The following is a 22,016-nucleotide window of genomic DNA, read 5'->3' as shown; positions in this document are numbered from 1 at the left end:
TTGGGAGCAGGTACATGCATTTGTGTTAGCTAAAGAACAAATGATTCCTTCTCTATTTTATGAAATTTCATGTATATGAAAACTCTCATTGCTTATTTCAGCAGTTTCACAGAGCTAGACAATAGTTTATCAATACCAAACTAAAATTGTGTTTAGAAAATTAGAAATTGAAAAATAAGATTAAGTACTCAATTTGCATTACTGGTTAATGTGGAAATTTGTGTTTCTATTTGGAGGAGTGAAGGAACATGTAGAAAACTAATGTTTGGCATCATATTAGATGCCTAAATGAGCTAAAAGAAGCGTATGATCTGTCTCGAACATGTATGTATTGTGCAAGATGGAGTATCCTGTGCAGGATGAAATATTCTCCAGAAGTACTTTCTTTCCAGCTGTTAATGGGGTGTTTAGTATGACAAGCATAGACTTCTTCATCTAATTCTTGACACTCTAGGAATCACAGTCACTGATGATGAATATTCACAGTAGTACTAGTTGAGAGTTAGATACAATATAGAGAGCAAAGACTAGCATTTTTACGCTTAGGAGGAAACTTAAGCTCTTCTGTTGCCATACAAGTAGGTTATGGGTTGTGCATGAATCTGTTAATTTAAAAGATTTTATAGATACTAAACATCAAGTCTGCTACAGTTAAATAGTTTGCTGTTATGTTGCAACTTTTTTGTCATACAGCATGAGAATAAATCCTTGAAAGCACAGATAAATTTATTGAATAAAGAACTGGAGATCACGAAAGAGAAACTTCACACTGTAGAACAGGCTTGGGAACAGATGACTAAACTTGGCAAGTATTAAAGTTATATTGCAACATTAAAAATCAAATGGGATGTCCTGTGTAAAAGTAATAGTTTAAAATGCTTTTAAATTTATGTTTCATAACCAAAAAAAAAGGTAAACACTTAAATTTTTTTTGTGAATTTTTTGTTTGTTTAATTTTACTTATCTATTTGACCATAACCAAGTTTGGTATCTTCCTCTGGAAACTGTTCAATGTTGACTTTTCTTGGGTTACTGGGTCAGTGTTTTAAAAGCTGGAACTTGTAAAGCAACATCACCTGATTATTTTTTTTTAATAAGGTGCAATATATTCTAACTTAATTGTCATAGTCAATTGTCATGTCAAAGTACTTCATAAGTTGTCAGAAAAATTACTTTTTTTTCCTGTTTCATGCTCTGTAAGAAAGTATTTTTTCTTGATAGCTGGGGCTTCTTTGTGGACAGTTTACATTGCCATTATTCCAGAACTCATCCACATCTATTCCTTTTACAGATTTTAAATTAAATTTCCTGAAGATTTACCTGCTGAATTAAGGATAAAGTGAAAGGCTACATTGAAAGTAGTTATCAGTCTCAATAACCATGGTCACAGATATACACATGTATAATTGATAATAATATTTTATTCAAATATGTAATAACAAACATGTAATAAGGCAAGATAACTATGCCTGCAGTTTAAAGAAATAATACAGGTGTTTTGATAAAGTTTATCTGACAGAGATAAAGCAAAAGTCATGTTCTGTTTCATGGTGCAAATAATTTTCATAGTTGAATCTGTTTGTGTATTCCCTAATTTAAATATTTTTTTAATACAGGAGATGACAATGCCTTGGACAAGGCCACAAAAGCTATAACTAACAGTGAGATTTTGTCCATTTCTAAGAAAATCACGATGTTGGAAATGAAGGAACTAAATGAAAGACAGAGAGCAGAACATTCACAACGAATGTATGAACACTTAAGGAACACTGTAAAGCAAATAGAAGAACGTAATTTTGAATTGGAAACAAAATTTGCTGAGGTAGATCTGTTGAAGTTTAACGACATAATCTAACACATCTTAAAAGCATATTTTTGAGCTTTTCAGAAAGAATCTGTTTTGTATCACGACTGGCAAATAAGCTTATGGTGCAAAATATAGCTGCCTTTAAGAGGTGCAATTTTGCATGCACAGGACATTTGTAAAAAATATAACTAATTTGTCAGTAGTTTATTTCAAACATTAGTTAATCTCTGTAAAATGCATGACAAGCATCTTAACACATAGTTCGCTAGTTTTTCAGCAGACTGCTAGAAAAAAGTCTGTTCTTGACCTGTTGTTTCTTGTATTTAATTCAAATGATCATTTTTCTGCTAATTTTCCCTTAATTACCAATGATTAAAAAAATGTTAGACCTTTGCATCCCTTTTGCAAATGATAGTGTCACAATTCTGTTACAGACTGGCTATGTTCTCTGTCACATGGCGAACATTACCTATAATACAGGAATAGAAGACAAGTCATGTGCCATTGAAGTGCCATCCTCAGTATTCCTGTCATATCAGTCTTAATCTTGATAAATTATTTTGTCCCGACTATTCATATTTGAAGTTTGTTCCATAAATTCATTATTTAATAGTAGGAGACCTTTTTATAATTTCCAGTCTAAATTTATTTATAGGCAGTTGTACATGTTTGTTCTTGTGCCAGTATTGGCCTATAATTTAAACACAAGGGAAGAAGAAGAATAGTTATGTTGACGGGAATGTTGACAGATTGCATTCATTTCCACCTCCTTGTGCTTTGCTAGACTTTAGCCTAACTGTTTAGATTGCTGTTTTCTGGAGTCCCCATTTCTCTGTTGTTTTAGTAATATTTGTCACACTGTTTTGATTTGAATTAATTTGGGACATGGAGTAGCTGAAAGTGTATAAAGCTTGTCAGCAGTGTATTGTTAAAGACTTTTTTGATGGCATGACTTCGTTTATTTCATTAAGAAATACCTCAGGTGATGCACCCTAGGATCACATTTCCCTTTTTCTCTTTTGCATATATTATTATCTGTCCTGTGATACATTTAGGTCTGATGGTCTTCCTTCACTTTGAGTTGATGAACTCCTAATGCCACAATTTTTTCATGTTAGTTCCTCCGTACATCCCTTTTTTCCTTATTTCTGTAGCTCTAGGACATATATTTTCTGTTTCATAAACTCCTGTTGTCAGTGCCTCCTAATCTGGCATCACTGCTTGTTTTATATGTATGTATATATATAACAAGATTGTGCTAAGGTAATCAAAGAAAATTGTGATACCAGTTTAAGAACTGATATATAGAAGTCTACTAGACATCTCCTCCTAAACTCATAAATCTACTTCAACATTACTGTTAGTTCTGCAGATAATATGGCTTACTCGGTAACATTGGTTACTCAGTATTTAATAATCGACTTGAAAAATCAGACTGCTTGAAAGAATATCCCTTAATTATGAAAGTTCTTTTTTTAGAAAGAACAAAAGAACTATACTGTCACAAGTCTTATGGCACTTATAACCTGTATTTGTGTTACAAATCCCTATATAGTAGACAGTATATAAATATATAAGTAAGACTGTTCATTTCCTGAAGCATTTAGAGACTTTTCCTGTTTATATGTTCCTATGTGTATGCAATGCTGCAAACAAAAAGACATTTAAGCAGAGAGGAAAGGAAATGTGGGGTTTTTTTAACACAGCTGAACAGTGTTTTGTAATGACTAAAAAGAAAAGATGCTTTTGGCACTGCTTTTTTCTTTGCAGGGTTGGGAGCAGTTGTGTGCTTAGGATTCCATTTTGTTTGTTTCTGGTTTTGTTTTTTTTAAGCTCACCAAAATCAACCTTGAGGCACAGAAAGTGGAACAGGAATTAAGAGATGAACTGTCAAAGAGTGTAAGTAAGGCAGTAAGCGATGCAGACAGACAACAAATCATGGACCTAGAGAAGCGTGAGATGGAACTCAAGCTTGAAGTATCAAAGTAAGTGTTGAAGTAACAGATTTCAAATGCAGTATATTCAGAAGCATGCAAAAATTAGGCTATATAGGTTTATGTAATACACTACTTACGTATTACTAATGGATAATTTTCAATGCCTAATTTTTTTGGCATTTATATATGCCAAATTTGGAATTGAAAATGTAGCATTTAATCCATGACCATAAAGAAAGTAATTTGCTTCATTTTGATTTGAACAAGGAGTTAAGTGGTTCCTGTGGTGCCCTGGATAGACATGAGTAAGTGTGCACTTAAATACTTATTACTAGTATTTTTAAACTAATTAATTAAGGTTTATGTTGTTCCTGTGCCACAATCTCCCTTAAATGGATGAAAATCTCATAAGTTGAAAAGCAATTCTTACTTTCAAAGAGTCATAGATATCTCGAAGATTAAACTGCAGTGAGGGTTTTTTTGCCATTTACTTAAGAGATTAACTTTGTATGCATAAATTGAAAAAATGACCTTTTCTGATATGTTGATATGGACATTTGCCTGACTAAATAATGTAATCCTGTCATATTCCTAAACCAGCAAAGTCTGTGGGGATATTTGCAGTGATTTTTGACACTGAAAATGAGTGATTAGACTTGGGGAAACAGAAAGGAATTCACAATGAAACTTCTTGAGCATTTATGTCCTGAGGTGGGAGAGAAATAGAGGACAGAGATGCTTAGTTCAGGTAAAAACCATGGCATTGTTTTCCTGGAGTTGGTTACTGCTAGCAAATTTCTGTATAACATACAGGAAAATGTCCTGTGAAAAAGTTGAGAGGCAATACGGAATAATTTTCATAAAAAGGACTCTGAGTAGTAGAGGAGAGTATGCTGAAAAGAACAAAGTCTTCAAATGTTTTGATATGAGGAAACATACTAAACATCTTTTTGTAGTATCTTCTGTGTAGAAAAACGTAATAGGTTATTCAGTGGTTTCAAGTGACACAATATTCTTGTTTTTCCTGCAAGGTTAAGAGAACTGTCAGATGTAGCAAAAACACAAGTTGAAGCTCTGGAGGCACGCCAGCAATACAGAGATAAAGAAGTGGAATCTCTTAGAATGCAAATTTTAGACTATCAGGTAAAATTCAGCCTTTACTAACACTGCAGTTTGGAATTTTTTCCCTGGAGTGAGAAGAAATGAAGTAATTTTACAGTGAATTAGGAACCTGCAAAAGCATTTCAGAAGGATCTTAGCAAGCTGGTCCTTGTAGTATACATATCCTTTCAAGATTTCTGTATTAATTATTCCCTTCTCCATTTTTCCATTTCTAGCTGTACAGCTATTACAGATCCTGAGCTTTTTTCCATGTTATTTAGGTAATATTTATTCCTATATGATTAGTAGCTCATGGTCGATATTTAGTATCAGGAAAGTTTGATCATTTTTTTATAAGACAGGCATGTTCTAGAAATGTTTGAATCCCTAAATACAGCACTTTTGTCAGCTTTTATGCTATCATATTATCTAAGTGTAGGAATACATTTTTACCTCATTTCCTGGTGTTTTGAAAAGATACAGTTTTTAAGATCAGTATCTGAAAATGTGTACTTTTAAAATTTGGCTGTAGAAACAATAGTGGAAAAAAAGCTGGATTTAGAGGCTAATTCTTGCTCTTATCTATGGAATAAAATACATGCAATATATAAAATATAAAAAACCCCCACCTTGTTTATATTTACATATACACTGCATTAACATATTCAAAATTAAAAATAAATTTGTTCTATATATTTTGTTCTTAGGCACAGTCAGATGAAAAATCAGTTATTGCAAAACTACATCAACATATCATAGCCCTTCAAGGTAGTGAATCTGTTGCTGTGGGCAAATTGGAGATGCTTAAATCGAAATTACAGAAGATGGAGATTCATAATCTACGTTTAGAGCAGAAGCTTGATGAGAGAGAACAAGCCTTGTATTTTGCCCGACTGGAAGGAAGAAATAGAGCCAAACATCTGCAACAGACAGTTCAGTCTTTGCGGCGACAGTTTAGTGGTGCTCTGCCTTTAGCACAGCAAGAAAAATTCTCTAAAACAATGATTCAGCTACAGAATGACAAACTGAAGATTCTGGAAGAAGTTCAGCATGCCCAGCAGGAGCGTCGAAGTGCAGAAAACAGAGCATTAGAGATGGACTTAAAACTGAAAAGTTTAGAAGAATTAGTAAGTGCATTGAAGGATACAAGAGGAGCTCAAAAGGTTTGCTATTTTGCAACTTTGAATAGCTTTGTTCATCTGATCTGCATTTGAATTACATTTCAATTCAGCTTGTTCCCTACGTCCGTTTTAATGTAGAACTTAATGATTTCAAAATACACTTTGTTAGAATATGACAGCTATCATTTTTTTGTTTCCTATTTTAAAAAAGTAATACATCATTAGTTATTTGTCCTGTAAAAGTCAGCACAATCAGATTTACTAATTTTCTTTTGTGCCCAGTTAAGTGGCATAGAAAGTAGAAGCTAACTATTAATTCAGTTATATTAAATTGAATTAAATTATGAATTAAGTTGAATTAAATGCAGAGTAGCATTCTGAAGTTCTGTTCCATGAGCTTGCACTTAAATCTTCATTACAAATCCACGTCATCTTAAATAAATCATAGAATCATAGAATGGTTTGGGTTGGAAGGGACCTCAAAGATCATCTAGTTCCAACCCCCCTGCCATGGGCAGGGACACCCTCCACTAGGCCACGTTGCCCAAAGCCTCATCCAACCTGGTCTTAAACACTTCCAGGGAGGGGGCATCCACAGCTTCTCTGGGCAACCTGTTGCAGTGCCTCACCACCCTCACAGTGAAGAATTTCTTCCTAACTTCTAATCTAAACTGACTCTCTTTCAGCTTAAACCCATTACCCATTGTCCTGTCACTACACTCCCTGATAAACAGTTCCCTCATCATCTTTCCTGTAGGCCCCCTTCAGGTACTGGTAAGCTGCAATTAGATCTCCCCAGAGCCTTCTTTTCTCCAGGCTGAACAATCCCAACTCTCTCAGCCTGTCTTCATAGGAGAGGTGCTCCAGCCCTCTGATCAGCTCTGTGGCCCTCCTCTGGACTCGCTCCAACAGCTCCATGTCTCTCCTGGGGCCCCCAGAGCTGGACGCAGTACTCCAGGTGGGGTCTCACAAGAGCAGAGTAGAGGGGCAGAATCCCTTCCCTCGACCTGCTGGTCACGCTTCTTTTGATGCAGCCCAGGATACGGTTGGCTTTCTGGGCTGCAAGCGCGCATCACTGGCTCTTGTTGAGCTTCTCTTTGATCAATACCTTCAAGTCCTTCTCCTTAGGGCTGCTCTCAATACATTCCTCACCCAGCCTATAGTTGTGTTTGGGATTGCCCCGACCCGTGTGCGGGACCTTGCCCTTGTGGAACTTCATGTGGTTCGCACGGGCCCACCTCTCCAGCCTGTCAAGGTCCCTCTGGATGGCATCCCTTTCCTCCAGCATGTCAACCACACCACACAGCTTGGTGTCGTCAGCAAACTTGCTGAGGGTGCACTCAATCCCACTGTCCATGTTGCCAACAAAGATGTTAAACAGCGTCGATCCCAGTACCAACCCCTGAGGAATGTCACTCGTCACTGGTCTCTGCTTGGACATGAAGCCATTGACCGCAACTCTTTGAGTGCAACCATCCAGCCAATTCCATATCCACGGAGTGGTGCATCCGGCATATCCATGTCTCTCCAATTCAGAGACAAGGATGTCGTGTGGGACAAGTCCAGGTAGATGATGTCAGTTGCCCTTCCCTTATCCACCGACACTGTAACCCCATCATAGAAGGCCACCAAATTTGTCAGGCATGATTTGCCATTAGTGAAGCCATGTTGGCTGTCACCTCCTTATTTTCCATGTGCCTGAGCATAATCTCCAGGAGGGTCTGTTCCATAATCTTGCCAGGCACGGAGGTGAGACTGACTGGCCTGTAGTTCCCTGGGTCTTCCTTTTTTTCCCTTCTTAAAATGGGGGTTATGTTTTCCGTTTTCCAGTCGGCAGGAACTTCACCGGACTGCCAGGACTTCTCAGATATGATGGAGAGTGGCCACATCTGCCAGTTCCCTCAAGACCTGCGGATGCATCTCATCAGGTCCCATGGACTTGTGCACCTTCAGGTTCCTTAGATGGTCTCGAACCTGATCTTCTCCTACAGTGGGCAGTTCTGCATTCTCCTAGTCCCTGCCTTCTGTGACCTGGGCAGTGTAGCTCAAGGATTTGCCAACGAAGGCTGAGGCAAAAAAGTCATTGAGTACCTCAGCCTTCTCCGTATCCTGGGTAACCAGGTCACCCATTTCATTCTGGAGGGGACCCACATTTTCCTTCGTCCTCCTTTTATCACTAACATACCTATAGAAGCTTTTCTTGTTGTCCTTAACATCCCTGGCCAGATTTAATTCTAACAGGGCTTTGGCTTTCCTAACTTGCTCCCTGGCTGCTCGGACACTTTGTCTGTTTTTCTCCCAGGCTACCTGCCCTTGCTTCCAGCCTCTGTTGGCTTCCTTTTTTTGTTTGACTTTCCGCAGGAGCTCCTTGTTCATCCATGGGGGCCTCTTGGTGTTTTTGCCTGACTTCCTCTTTGTTGGGATGCATTGCTTCTGAGCTTGGAGGAGGTGACCCTTGAATATTAGCCAGCTGTCTTGGGCCCCTCTTCCCTCCAGGGCTTTGTCCCATGGTATTCTACCAAGCAGGTCCCTGAAGAGGCCAGAGTCTGCTCTCCTGAAGTCCAGGGTAGTGAGCTTGCTGTGTGCCCTCCTCGCTGCCCTGAGGATCTTGAGTTCCACCATTTCGTGGTCACTGCAGCCAAGGCTGCCCTTGAGCTTCACATCCCTTACCAGGCCCTCCTTATTGGTGAGAATAAGGTCCAGCATGGCACCTCTCCTTGTGGGCTCCTCTGTCACTTGGAGGAGAAAGTTGTCATCAACACATTCCAGGAACTTCCTGGATTGCTTGTGCTCTACTGCATTGTCCCTCCAACAGATGTCAGGGTGGTTGAAGTCCTCCATAAGGACCAGGGCTTGTGAACATGAGGCTGCTCCAGTCTGCCTATAGAGGGCTTCATCTGCGCAGTCTCCCTGGTCAGGTGGCCTGTAGCAGACCCCTGCTATGACGGCCCCTGCCCCTGCCCTCCCTGTAATCCTGACCCGTAGGCTCTCGATGGGCTCCTCATCCATCCCCAGGTGGAGCTCCATGCACTCCAGCTGGTCATTGATACAGAGGGCAATGCCCCCTCCTCATCTGCCCTGCCTGCCCTTCCTAAAGAGCCTGTACCCTTCCATCTCAACACTCCAGTCATAGGAGCTATCCCACCATGTCTCCGTAATGCCAATAAGGTCATACCCTTGCAGGCACACACACGTCTCCAGCTCCTCTTGTTTGTTCCCCATGCTCCGTGTGTTTGCGTAGAGGCATTTCAGTTGTGCTCCCGATGAGGCTGACTTACTGGCTGGAGTGGCAGGAATTCTTTTGATGTATCTTCCCAGCGTTACCCTGTTGGTTCCTGTTGCATCAGGGGCCCCTGGTTCATCTCGTCTAGGTTTTGAGCGTGCTCAAATCCAGGGGCAATAATTTAGGCAGCATGGTCAGAAATGTTCTTATGTAATTCTACGTAATCGTATTTTGCTATTGTAAACAATGTTGCCTTGAAATTTGAATAAGGCTTTCTCACTTCTCTTTCAAATCACTGTGTATTACATAATATGGTTATATCTGTCATGACTAAAGATGTCTGCATGTAAGCAGTGCTTGTAGTGCTCTTGGAATGTTTTAGTTTTAAGCCAGTTTTCGAATATTTTTCTAGAGCATTTTGACAAAAACATGTTTGTTATTCCTAGTACATGTACATTTTTGAATACATACTGGTTTTAATTGTTTTAAAAATCTTTTGCTGATTTAGAAAAGGCAGCCAAACTTCTTGTATGCTTTTTTGTTCAGTCTTGACAGATGCATAGGGTATAACTTAGGTCATCTGAAAATTATTTGCAATGCACTTCTGTCAGTGTAGGGGAACCCTGTTGCCTTTCCAATTGTTTGCTGCACTTTTCAGTCATTCCTCCTGCCGTTTTATACTCTTGTCATGCCTCCTCACTCAAGAGAAGTGAAGAAGCTTAAAAAGGCAGAATGTCTTTCTTCCTGCTGGTTGGATAAGTGCCATACTGCCTCAAAATCAAAGAGTGTAGCTGCATCTTGTTGGCCTGTGGGCTTGGTAAATATAATAGTGTATCATTCGTTATTAGGTAATTGAATGGCATATGAAGATGGAGGAACTCCATCTGCAGGAACTTAAACTCAATCGAGAGTTAGTCAAGCAAAAGGAAGAGGTGAAGTATTTACGTAATATAATTTCTGAATATGAACGTACAATCAATAATCTGGAGGAAGAAATTGTACAGCAGAACAAGGTATGTATTTCTGTATGCTATTAGAAAAACAGCCTATTCCTTATTTCGCTCAGTGATTTTTAAAAAGGAAGATTCTTCTTACTAAGTTTTTAACACAGATGTTTGTATCTTGGTTCCATAATTCTTTTTAACAGAACATTTGAGTATTTTACATTTTGGTATCCCCCCCCCCCCTTTTTTTTTTGTGTTTAAGTTGGTCATAAAATTCCCATTGCCTTCAATAAATAGAATACCTTTATCAAACATTTGTTACAGTTTCATGAAGAAAGGCAAATGGCTTGGGACCAGAGGGAAGTAGAACTGCAGCGCCAATTAGACCTGTATGATCATCAACAAAATGAAATATTTAGTACAGCTCTAAAGGTAAATTTACTGAATTAACTAAAAATAGACTCATAAGCACGTTTTTCGGAGCTGTCAGATTACATGAATATGAATCTTTCTGTGCAGTTAGAAGAGGCTACAGGATCAGTTCCAGACCCTAGTTTGCCACTCCCACAACAACTTGAGTTGGCTTTGAGAAAGATTCAGGAGCATATTCGAACAATCCTGGAAACTAGAACAACCTGCAAATCACTGGAGGAGGTAATTAAATATATATATTATCATATAAAGGGACAACATCTGTATTTCTATGCCCTTTAATTTTTTTTATATACAATAAATATCCTTTTATAAATGTCACTCGAATGTGACCAATCGCTTAGAATTATTTAACACAGAGCAAATGTAAATAATATAATCACACCAATATTTTTCCGTGGGAACAAATTATTGGGGACATTTTTTGAATATTTTAGAATAATCATTTAGTAGGGTAAGATGCTTTTGCTAATCAAAATTCAGTTGACTATAGCTAGTTAAATTTAGCAAGCGTTACATTAAATTTAACAAGTAGCATAACAAAATCTTCTTATCTTTGGTTGCTAAACTGAAACTCTGTTACTGAAGATACTTTGTGGTTCTTCTTAATTTGGTATCACAAAATGAGTGTCTTGTGCGAAGCAAATAACAGATAAAGACACGGTAATGATATTCTGGGACTTTTTTTATCTAATAGTAATCCCATACAGCCAGAACTGAGTGCGAAATGTTTTCTGTTTGTAAGTCCATTTAGACAAATCTTTATGGTATGTTTTTTTAAAAAGTAAGATCTTTCTGCAGTGTTTGAATTTTGGAAATGCAACAATTGCCTTTCGTTGTAGAAATTAAAAGAAAAGGAAACTGCTCTGTGGAAAGCTGAACAAAATGTTTTATCAAGAGACAAAGTTATAAATGAACTAAGACTTCAATTACCTGCAACATCAGAAAGAGAGAAAATAATGGCTGAATTAAGCAAACAAGAAGATGATCCAGAGTACCATCGTGCCGTAAAAATTGCTCATCAAACCATCACAAATATGCAAGCAAGATTAAATCAAAAGGAGGAAGTGTTAAAAAAATACCAACATTTGCTTGCTAAAGCAAGAGAGGTAGTTAAAGTTTTTGCACAAAATTTCTTTCATTTTTAAGTTGTTTTATTTGATTCTTTGTTTATCTCATTGCTAGTGAAATCTTTAAAAGTGTCTGACCTCAGGTAACAGAACAGAGACAGTAATTGTTATGTAGAAAGTTCATGTGGAATTTTTTAACTTCTTAAAATAGGAGGCTTGCTCGGTCACAAGGTTATGTATATGATGTCTGTCTAGGAATTAAATTAGTGTGACAGGAAGAAAATTAAAATTCTGCTATGAGAAATGGTCTCAGTATATTGTATATTTATATGGGATTTTCCAGTACTTGCAACAATGATCTCTGTACTGCATCTTGTAGTGAATTTGGAAGGTACAGCAAAGATGCATTTATCAAAAATATGCTTCTTAAAGCATATTTTAAATTAAAGCATATTTTAAATTAAAGCATATTTTAAATTAAAGCATATTTTAAAGCATAAACCTTGTGTATAAGAGCTATTTCGAGACTAAACATGCATCAGTCTTAGTGTGTTTGAATCAGAAGCACATTTCCAAAGCGAACTTCTTATCATCTTCGCTTAGTGTGCTCTGGTTAACATGTGTAGCTTTTTCTTCTGCGAGAAATCAAGTTTTTTTGTTTGGAACTAAATCAGAAGATGCAGTCTAAAAATGAGCCTACTGTGCTCTGTCTGCCAGCAGACATTCATTTCACAGGATCACACTATAGTCCAAAGTAAACAGACCTGAAAACTATATAGTATGGATATCACTGTCCATATTGATAATCGTAGTTGGTGAGGACCAACACCAACTGTTTTGCTCTCCAGCTCCTGTCCTGGTGCACCATACTACTTCCTAAATAGCTTAAAACTGCAATAGTAGCTTTTTTTTCCAATAGTGTGCAAAAGGAAAAAAAAATCATTTATTATAGCAAGAAGAAAAGAATTTTTAAAACTGCCAGAATTAGAGAAAAATTTGGGGAGCAAAACTGAGCAATGAGTGAGAAATCAACATGAAGATACTGTAGTTTCATGACTTTCTGGAATAGTGTGCATCAGTAGAGTTATATTTTTATTTTGAACTAACAGGAACAAGAGGAAATGGCAAATAAGCATGAGGAAGACCTTAGAGTTCTACACCAGAAGTTAAATTTGCATACTGACAATTCCCTTAATAAATTCAAACAGACTGCTTTGGTGAGTAATGTGTATTTGTGGAATTATTTACATTGTTCCCAGATTTTTAAAATTGTTGCCCAAAAGAACAGTTTTGCAGTCAAAAGTAAGTAATAAATGATGACAGGATAAGCAAATGGGTGGTTGATACAGAATTATTGTATTCTTGAGAGAATTCGCAACAGATGGATTAGAAGTGAAATGTAAAAAAACCAAAGTTACCAGCTTATGAGCATTTTTTGTATCATCCTGATTTATGGAGATTTCTAGGAGAGAAAGGTGTATTTTGTTTTCTGTTCTTTTCATTCAGTCTGTGGTTATGTTCAGCTAACCCATTTCAGTACAAATTTTCTCTTGACACTTCAGGCTAAGGTGAAACCTGTATTTAACTGGTTATTCTGAGGATCATTAGATCCACAAAGCTCTCTTCAAACCAGTGTGGCTACTTTCTCTGTGGACTAATAATCCCATCTCAGTAAATAAACATGTTAGATATTAATACTTGGTTATATTCAGGATTTAGTTTAAAATGCATCACTAATGCTTATCTTTGATTTAAAGTTTAAAATATTTATCACGTGCATTTGTTCTGTTTTACAGGAGTTAGTGAAAAAGACTTCTTTATCACTTTCCAACAACAAATATTTTCTCCACTTGGCTGAAATGGAGCAAACTGTAGCAGAACAGGATAATTCTCTTGCTTCACTTGTTGGAAAATTAAAGAAAACATCATCTGATTTGGAGAAACAAAAACAAATTACTTTAATGAAAATCAAAGAGTTTGAGACTGTCAGAGCCCAGTAAGTTTTTTAGGCTGTTAACATAAGTCATAATTGGATTGAATCAAGTCAGTTATGTATTGCTGCTACAGGACTCGTCTATCAAATTGAACATGTTTTTGCTGAATTTAAGATTTGGCTAAAATACTAACTCAGAAGAGTTACTATGGTTGGAAATTGTAAATTATCTTTAATCTGTAGCCCTTCATCAAGGCTAATATAGCAAAACTGGCTATATTAGCTTGGAAAAATGCCTTTCAGTTGTTAGCTTTGTCCCATTCAGTGGAAAAGAAAATATTCAAGGAGCCTTGGTATGAGAGTTGTCTTTAAGCTACTGTGATACTTGCTGGTTTGTGTGTGCGTTGGGTTTTTTTCCCTGATACATCCATTTGGGCTTGCTGCCTAACAAGTTTAAAATCATGAAAATTCAACCTCTGTTTAAAAGGAAAAAAGCATGATGCTTTCTTTACCTGTTAGGACCAGGAATTAGAATGAACAATGCTCTAATCTCATTTTGCTAATCTTCTTCAGTAATTTTTCTATTAAATGGAAGCCATCTTTATTGAGTCAGTCTTTTTTTTGCTCTTTCCAAATCTATATGTCATTTGCTTTAACAATAATAAAAATATAACATTGTGCCTTTTGGTATTTATTTGGAGTTTGCTAACTTAATTATTGCAGTGTACCCTATTAATGCTTATTTTTTATTAGGCTTCAAGAAAAGCACACGGTTGATGTGGAACAACTGAAAGATGAAGCAAATGAATTGAGGAACATGTTATCTCAGATGGAGAAGGAGTTAGCAAATGTAAAAGCTGAACTAGAGGTTCAAAAAGAAGCAAATAATAGAGCACCCACAGCAACACTGAAAAACCTGGTGGAACACCTGAAGAGCCAGTTAGCCATAAAAGAGAAGCAACAGAAAGTTAGTCAACAAAAATTAATCCCTATGTCACATAAATGTTTTATGTTGCTTAGTGCTTAAGAATTCTATGTATAGTACAGCAGGAGGTAGAATATAATTGCATAATATAACATAGTAAAATATAATTGCCTTTTCTTGTAATCTTCATATTAGCAGCTTCTTCACTTAAAAGAACTTGAATTTATTATTTTCAGGCTTTGAGTAAAGCACTTCTAGAACTCCGAGCAGAAATGACTGCTAATGCTGAACAGCAGATTATTTCTGCTGCATCACAAAAAGAGGCATATATGAATGTCCAGGAGATTGTTGACAGACAAACAAAGGAGCTTATGGTGAGTACTAGGTAATATTGTATTGCAGTGTTGTATTGTTGATTATATTGATTTGGGGGGTTTGCTGGTTTGTTTGCTTGTTTGTTTGTTTTCTTCTAGACACAGATAGAGGAATTAAATAATCAGATCACAAAACTTACATATAACCTAAAAATAAGTAAAACTAGGGAAAGTTCTTTGTCTGATGAAAGGAATGAATTGAACCAAGAACTTCAGAGGAAAGAAAAAGCATTTGCTAAAATGTTAAGAGAAAAAAATGAAATCGAGAAAGAAAATGAAGAACTGAAGAAACGGATTAGGAGGCTAAGCAGTACCATTCAGGTAGAAGTGATTTTTAAGAATACATTCAATGTTGGTCAAGTTTCTGCATAGATGTGCTGAGAGGAAAGATTAAGTACTTTTGGCAGGCACTGAGACTTACACTATTTAAAAAGTTATGTTTGCTCATCAGCTGGGTTGCACGTGAGCTATTAGCTTTTGCTGTTGGAAGCATGCCTCAAATAAAAGGAAGAGATTGAAAAATACTTGCTCTCTGAAATATGTTTGCAAGAGTCTGAGGAATTGAACTGCTGCTTTCAAAGCTTCTTTGAAAAATGGATTTTTGTGATCTTCCTGGCTGTCATTATTTCCCTTTTCAGAAGAAAAGGGAAGGATTTACAGTAGAATTGTCTGATTTATTTTTTTGTAATTCAGCTACTTGCTGCTGATTATTCAGTTTAGAATGCAAAGTTATATTCAAATACTTTAATAATTTAAAGATACTTTTAAAAAGATCATTTAGGTCATAAACTAATTCTACCTATTGGAATTAAAGTCCTTATTTTTTGAGTGGAGGGAAATACTTAGGTAGTGTTCATTAAACTTTAAGTTTCTAAAAGTTTGTAATTTTTCAGAGCAAAGCTGATGAACAAAATCTGATTGATGCACTTCAGAAAAAAATTACAAAGTTGGAAAGTGAACTTGAGAAGAAGTGTGAAGAAACAGAAAAAAAAGGTGTAAGAGAAGACAAGGTATGTGATATTTAGATCATGGCTTAGAAAGGCACCATCAGCCTAGGTCTAGGCTGTTCAACTCTCCCTATTGCCTCTAAAAAACCCCAACCAACCAAGCAAACTTAATCAGAACAAAAGCAGTTTCATGACTGTAACTTCATGTTTCCCATGCTCTTTGTTACTGCTCTTGGTGCTTAGTACCAGTATATTAATGTTTTCCTGCCATTGTTGTAGAATTAAAGATCCCTTACAAATCTTAGAAAACTAAGATTTTATAGGTAGCAGTGAAATCGATTACGTAAGTGCTGTCAAATGTGCATTTGTGAACTCAATGCAATGATAAAACCATGAAGTACTTCAGAGCAAAAGTGTGAATCCTAAAAGGGATGATGTCTGTATAAGTGATTGTTCTCACAATAGTGATCTACACATAGAGGAGGTTCTGAGCGATTGGAGATATGTTTGTTTTACCAGTTGTTTTGTTTGGTTTTTTGCTTGTTATTTTACTACTTCAGTAACTAATTAGTGGCTTATCATAGTAATCATAAAGTATACTGGAATATTATAGCATGCTTGTATAATGACGTTCAGACTATTTATGATATCAAATATTATTCTAGGACTTCACTTATGCTTCCAATTAATTCGAGGCTTTTTAAATGCCTGTTGCTTAGTGTCTAGAGATATTTTTCTCAAACTTGGCATGTTTTCTTTTCCTTTTTCCAAGATTTTGCTGTCTGTCCCTTAGTAGCAGTAACTGTTTAGAATGAAGACAGAAAAGGAAGTACAGGGGCTAACTGGAGAAGGGAAAAGTCCATTTAAAATGAAACAAAAATTGCTTATTGGAATATTGACTAATTTTTCAGTAGCCATTTGTGATCACATAGGTACAGTTTTTAACTCAAGTATAATTTATCATTACTGAATTGTAACTTTAAGTAGAGACTCCATTTCTCATAGGAAAAATAAACTAAAATGACCAATTGTACAGCTGTGCAGCAGGGACATATAAACTGATGAGCTGCAGAAGACAGATCTGCTGTAAAGTGGCATAGAAAAACACTACTTCTTTTAATCTGTCTTCTTTACTAACATGTAATTCGAAGTGAAAGGATACATTGCACTAGCACCTCTAATTTCATAAAATGTGTCACTCCTTTTTTGTGAAATGAATATGAAAAGCTAAGGAAGAATTTGGTAATAGCATTAAACTGCATCAGCTTTATATATCAGTTGATACAGCATTCTTAAGGTATCCAGCTGGGCCTGCTATTTACCTTATGGCAAATAAGGTAGATAATACATGCCTGCTATAGGTACATGTCTTAAAGTGATAAAAGAAGAATATATAATTCTTGATTTTCTAACGTGTTTGCTTTTTTTTTTTTTCCCTGTTTCTTGTTTGTCTGCTTCACAGACCTCCAAGGAGGAAATAATTAGATGGGAAGAAGGTAAAAAATGGCAAATCAGACTGGAAGGATTGCGGAACAAACTAAGGGAAAAGGAAAAAGAAGCAGATGCTTTAGCCAAACAGTTGAATACATTGAAGGAAATTTATACCAAGTGAGTTGGTTTTAATAGATTCAGCTACAAAATGATGACATAAGGGAAATCCAAATATGTTTGCCACATAATAATTATAACAGTTTGTTATGTTTATAAGATTGATGTCTAGAATTTGGCATTGCTATTGAGATTAAAAAGATTAGTTAATTCTCAAGCAGAGAGCTATTCCTCTAATATCCTTTCCCTTCTAGAAGCTAACAACCTTTATTAGAAGAAACTGTCTCTGAATAAGACAAATTAAAGTCCTTTATTATGCTTCTTGTATATAGTATTCTGTTATTCCCATGAAACAAATAACAGCTTTATGAGGACAGGCTATTTTTCACTGCTGTGTTATTTAACCAGGGTTGCTAGGACTGGATGCTGTGCTACTGTTATGTGTAGTGCTACTGCAGTACTGATGGTTCTAGGATTATGAGATAGAAGCCTTTAAAAAAAACACATATGCAAACCCTCTGCAAATCTTACGGTTACTTCAGTATAGTCATGGCAGGGTTTTACTGATAAAAGATGCAGAAGAGAGAGGAAACTGTGATTGTGATTGTAGCTGCTGTTAGATTGTGATTTGAACCTGCTTCAAAATGGCATTTATTCTTAGCAAGACTTGCATGAAATTCACCTAAAACACAGGCAAGACCAGCAAGTGGTTTATGACATGCATGATACTGACTTAATGTTCATTGTTTTTTCCAGGCTTAGTTGTTTTTTGTTTGTTGGGTTTTTTTACAGTAAAGCTATACTGTCTATAAGATAACCTTATTAAACAGAAAAGGGAGTGTGGTTCAGTGAGCAAATAAATTGCAAATGTGAATTCTTTAAGACAGAAAATATTTTCTCCTAAAGAAAGCAAGTTAGGAAATAAAGTTTTAAATGTAAATTTACTGGATGTTGCAGGACTGAGAAAGACAAAATTGCTCTACAGAAGAAACTGAAAATTACTGGTGTCACTGTTGACCGTGTTGTTGGAGTAAGAGCCTCAGAGACTGAAAAAGAACTGGAAGAACTAAGAAAACGCAACCTAGATTTAGAAAATGAAATTGCTCACATGAGGTGAGAGGCATTTTAAAATAATCTATAAAGACTAAAAAATCTAAATGAGAAAAAAATCTGTGAAAAGAGAAAGATAGTCTCTATTAGACCAACTGATTCAATAAGGAAAAAAACAGGCAGGAATTTCAAAACTCCTTCTCCAAGTCTGTGATTAGCAAACTTAAAACTACTTCAGAGCAATTATGCATGTTCAGAGAAGATGCAGCATTGGTTCATTATTCTAAAAAGCTAAATAATATAAAAAACGTCTGGCTCCTATTGTGTAAAATTATAATTACAATTTAAAGTTGGTGAAAGTTACTGGAACTGCTAATTTGCAGTTAGGGAATGTATTCTTAATTAGTGTATCCACTATCACAGTGGATAGCGTACCTGAGTAGTGGAAGCTGTGCACGTCTCAAAAGAACAGATTCCTTTTGCCAACATACTTTCAATTCACAGGGATTATTTGAAATAGTGTATGTGGCTAACATTGGTTTAGAATAACTACCTCAGAAATACTAGAAGATCCAATCTAGTAATCCAGAAGTTCATGGGTTTTTAGCTTAAGGAATGTTTTTTCTGCATTAATAGCCATTTGTTTTGGCTTGATTAATTTTTTGATGTAGAACACAACAAGCAATCCCACGAGATTCTGTTGTAGAAGAATTACATTTCAAAAATCAATACCTCCAGGAAAAGCTTCATGCATTACAGAGACAGCGTTCAAGAGAGACATATTCTAGACCCTCGGTAAGTTAATAATGCAACCATATTACTTAGAAGAATCACACCTACTTAACAAAAATATTTGTTATCCCTTTAGTATTCTGTGTCATTTAGCTGGTTTTATTTCAAATTATAGTATTCTAGAACAGGATATGAAATACTCAGCTTTTAATGTTTTTTAAAAAACACAACAAAACAAACCCAAAAAAAACCCCTCAAAACCAAGATTTACGGTTTCTCTGTTTTACAGGTAGAAGCTGAAATATTCAGCATCCTAGCATATGTGGAGAAATAAAGGATATATATTTTTAAATATGTGACTCTGAAACTGAGAGACTACTTTTACATTCCATATTGATTGAAAAATTGGGATGCACAGAATTTGCAGAAATACTGAGCAGTTATTGTTGTGATTTTGGTGATTTTGTTGTGTTTTGATTTTTACAAGGTTTGTTGTATTGCAAATATTGCATTATTGGGTTATCTTAGTCTTTCAAGAAATAGATTTGACAGTACATTCTAGCTTTTCTTTATTTCCTGCTTTGTTTTACTGTCTTCTTTTCTTTCATGCTTCATTCTGTCTTCAATTTGAATCAGAGTACATGTGACCAAACTGAACTAACCAAGTCTGTTCCTATCGGTATTGGTAAACAAAAGTATTTGAATTCCCTTCAAAAGAAACCTATTTCAAATAGAGATGAAATCAAACATCAGACTAATCACAGCATTACTGATGGCAATGAAATAGATGAGGAAGCAGACAAGCAAACATGCATCATGCATGATGAAGGCCGTGAGGCTACTGCAGATGCAAGCACGGAAGTGTCTCCTGGACAGAATCCTGAAGATAGTGAGAAATGCAAGGACACACATATTGCTAGGGATGGATTGAAAAACAAAAATATAACTGAAGCTGATGAGGAGAACTGCATTGAAAAAGAAAATATAACCCAGCCTGAAAATGGAAAACTTCATGAGGAATTTGAAGAGGAGAGGAAGCAAGAAATACTCAAGCAATCAAATGTTGATGAAAGTGTAGAAGAGCCTTATAGTGACAGAATGAGCTGCAATCAGTCTGATCCAGGGGAACCTTCTAATCAAGCTGATGACTATGAAGCAGAAAAAATAAATGTGAATAATGAAATGAATCAACACACTGCAGAGGACAAACATCAGACTTACCAAAGTGATACAGAGGGGGTTGAAACAACCCCAGAATTTTGTGAAATGCCTAAGGTTTGATACTGTAGCAGTCCTCTAGCATTTCTTCTGTAGAAATGATGTAGAAATAGAATAGTTTGATCTTGATAGTGCAGTGGTTTCCTATGCATGGTCTGCAGGGATATTGAAGTAGTCACCAAGTGATCCATAAATCAAACCGTATACTTTCACGATAGGCATACTTGTCAGCTCACAAGTAAGCTACTATCAATTCTAAAATTGTGATCCAGGAAGTTTACAAATGATCACACTGATACGTGCAGCTAGTTGATGACTTTCATTCTTTGAGACATATGATGTGTTATTACTTACCTTAAGAAAAAATATACTTTATTGCTATCATTATTAGTGATGAATTAATGGATCGTATGGTTAATTTCATAATTACATAAGTAAAACCTGTTGATTATTATATAACCAACAGGTTTTACTCTTTACTAGTCAGGCTTAATAATTACTGTACACTTATGGTTTGAATTAGCAATATAAGGTATGCAAAGCACTCTGTATGTAATAGAAATTACTAGTCTCCATGGATAAAGACTTAAGATAGTAAGAACTAACAGACTGAGAACTAGAGTTATGTACTACTCTTCCTGACTTGCTCTGTGATCTGTTTGACTTCAGTGAATTTCCTTATCACCATATGTACTATTTAATAAACATGTCAGAATATGTCCCTAAAATTAGATGCTGTTCCCAGGTACAGTGTCACAGCTGACTACACTCAGCTTTTTTTGTCTTTTAGACTTTGAGATTTAGTTCTACCCAATAATTTGATAGTTAATTTTGGTTTGACAAAATTTTTACTGGGTTATACTGATTTGTAAACTTCCCTTAAAGGTTAAGCAAGTTTAGAAAATGTCAGAGGAGGAGTTAGAGCAGATTAGATCAAAACTGGTGATACAACTGTCATCTGTTTTATTTCTGTGAAAAATACTAATTCTCTGTTGCTTTTTATCAGTTACAACTGATACAATGACTAGTGTATTACCACTTAATAACAATTTTTTTCCCCTCTGTTTTCTCCAGACATCAGGAATAGGATCAGATGATCAATATCGAAGAGAACAAGAGGCTTTAAAGGAAAATTTAAGATTGTCAACTGAAAACATTGAGCTAAGATTCCAGCTAGAGCAGGCCAATAAAGATTTGCCAAGACTAAAGGTAACATCTTTCTACCTGTAGTCACCTTTACCCTTGCACAGGTTAGAGGATTGCTTGAAAGAGAAATGGATATCTTTTCTGTACATACTGTCAGTTTTTCATATTTTTATGGAAGATGAGAAGGTTGAATGGCTGGTAGAAATGATGAAAAATGTCATTGCAATGGGAAATTACTTTCTCCTTACATTTTTCAAAGTAAACCAACCGTAATTTTGTTACTGTTCACCTCAAATTGAAGTCTATACAAGTTGCTTATTACTTTGGTTTTGTAGGACCAAGTAGGTGACTTAAAAGAAATGTGTGAACTTCTCAAAAAAGAGAAAGCAGATGTTGAACGAAAGCTGGGCAGCATTAGAGGGGTGAGTATTGTAACAGCATTTTTCGTCATAATTAAATGAAATTGAAATAGAAAAAAAGCAATATTTTATTAAAGCCAAATTATGAA

At 36.0% G+C, this 22,016-nt stretch overlaps 2 protein-coding genes across 4 annotated transcripts in view; both read left to right on the top strand.

Annotated features, from left to right (window-relative positions):
• Positions 1-22,016, top strand: part of CEP290 (centrosomal protein 290) — a 119,431-nt gene that overhangs the window by 27,076 nt on the left and 70,339 nt on the right. For all 3 annotated transcript variants that reach the window (XM_075748061.1, XM_075748051.1, XM_075748071.1), the window contains exons 27-46: positions 694-805; positions 1,617-1,822; positions 3,641-3,792; positions 4,776-4,887; positions 5,553-6,008; positions 10,038-10,202; positions 10,458-10,565; positions 10,653-10,787; positions 11,408-11,674; positions 12,745-12,852; positions 13,432-13,631; positions 14,322-14,535; positions 14,730-14,867; positions 14,967-15,188; positions 15,761-15,877; positions 17,277-17,422; positions 18,320-18,475; positions 19,084-19,207; positions 21,437-21,571; positions 21,844-21,930. In XM_075748061.1, the coding sequence (XP_075604176.1) occupies positions 694-805; positions 1,617-1,822; positions 3,641-3,792; positions 4,776-4,887; positions 5,553-6,008; positions 10,038-10,202; positions 10,458-10,565; positions 10,653-10,787; positions 11,408-11,674; positions 12,745-12,852; positions 13,432-13,631; positions 14,322-14,535; positions 14,730-14,867; positions 14,967-15,188; positions 15,761-15,877; positions 17,277-17,422; positions 18,320-18,475; positions 19,084-19,207; positions 21,437-21,571; positions 21,844-21,930 (3,360 nt within the window). The remainder of the gene's footprint in view (positions 1-693; positions 806-1,616; positions 1,823-3,640; positions 3,793-4,775; positions 4,888-5,552; positions 6,009-10,037; positions 10,203-10,457; positions 10,566-10,652; positions 10,788-11,407; positions 11,675-12,744; positions 12,853-13,431; positions 13,632-14,321; positions 14,536-14,729; positions 14,868-14,966; positions 15,189-15,760; positions 15,878-17,276; positions 17,423-18,319; positions 18,476-19,083; positions 19,208-21,436; positions 21,572-21,843; positions 21,931-22,016) is intronic.
• On the top strand, positions 19,668-20,672 carry LOC142601002 (uncharacterized). Its single transcript, XM_075748216.1, has one exon. The coding sequence runs from the start codon at positions 19,751-19,753 to the stop codon at positions 20,423-20,425; it is 675 nt and encodes a 224-aa protein (XP_075604331.1). The 5' UTR covers positions 19,668-19,750; the 3' UTR covers positions 20,426-20,672.

Source organism: Balearica regulorum, chromosome 1 (genome assembly GCF_011004875.1).
Source record: "Balearica regulorum gibbericeps isolate bBalReg1 chromosome 1, bBalReg1.pri, whole genome shotgun sequence".
Lineage (NCBI taxonomy): Eukaryota > Metazoa > Chordata > Aves > Gruiformes > Gruidae > Balearica > Balearica regulorum.
The sequence above is the reverse complement of the archived record's forward strand: the minus strand, read 5'-3'. Positions and strand labels throughout refer to the sequence as shown.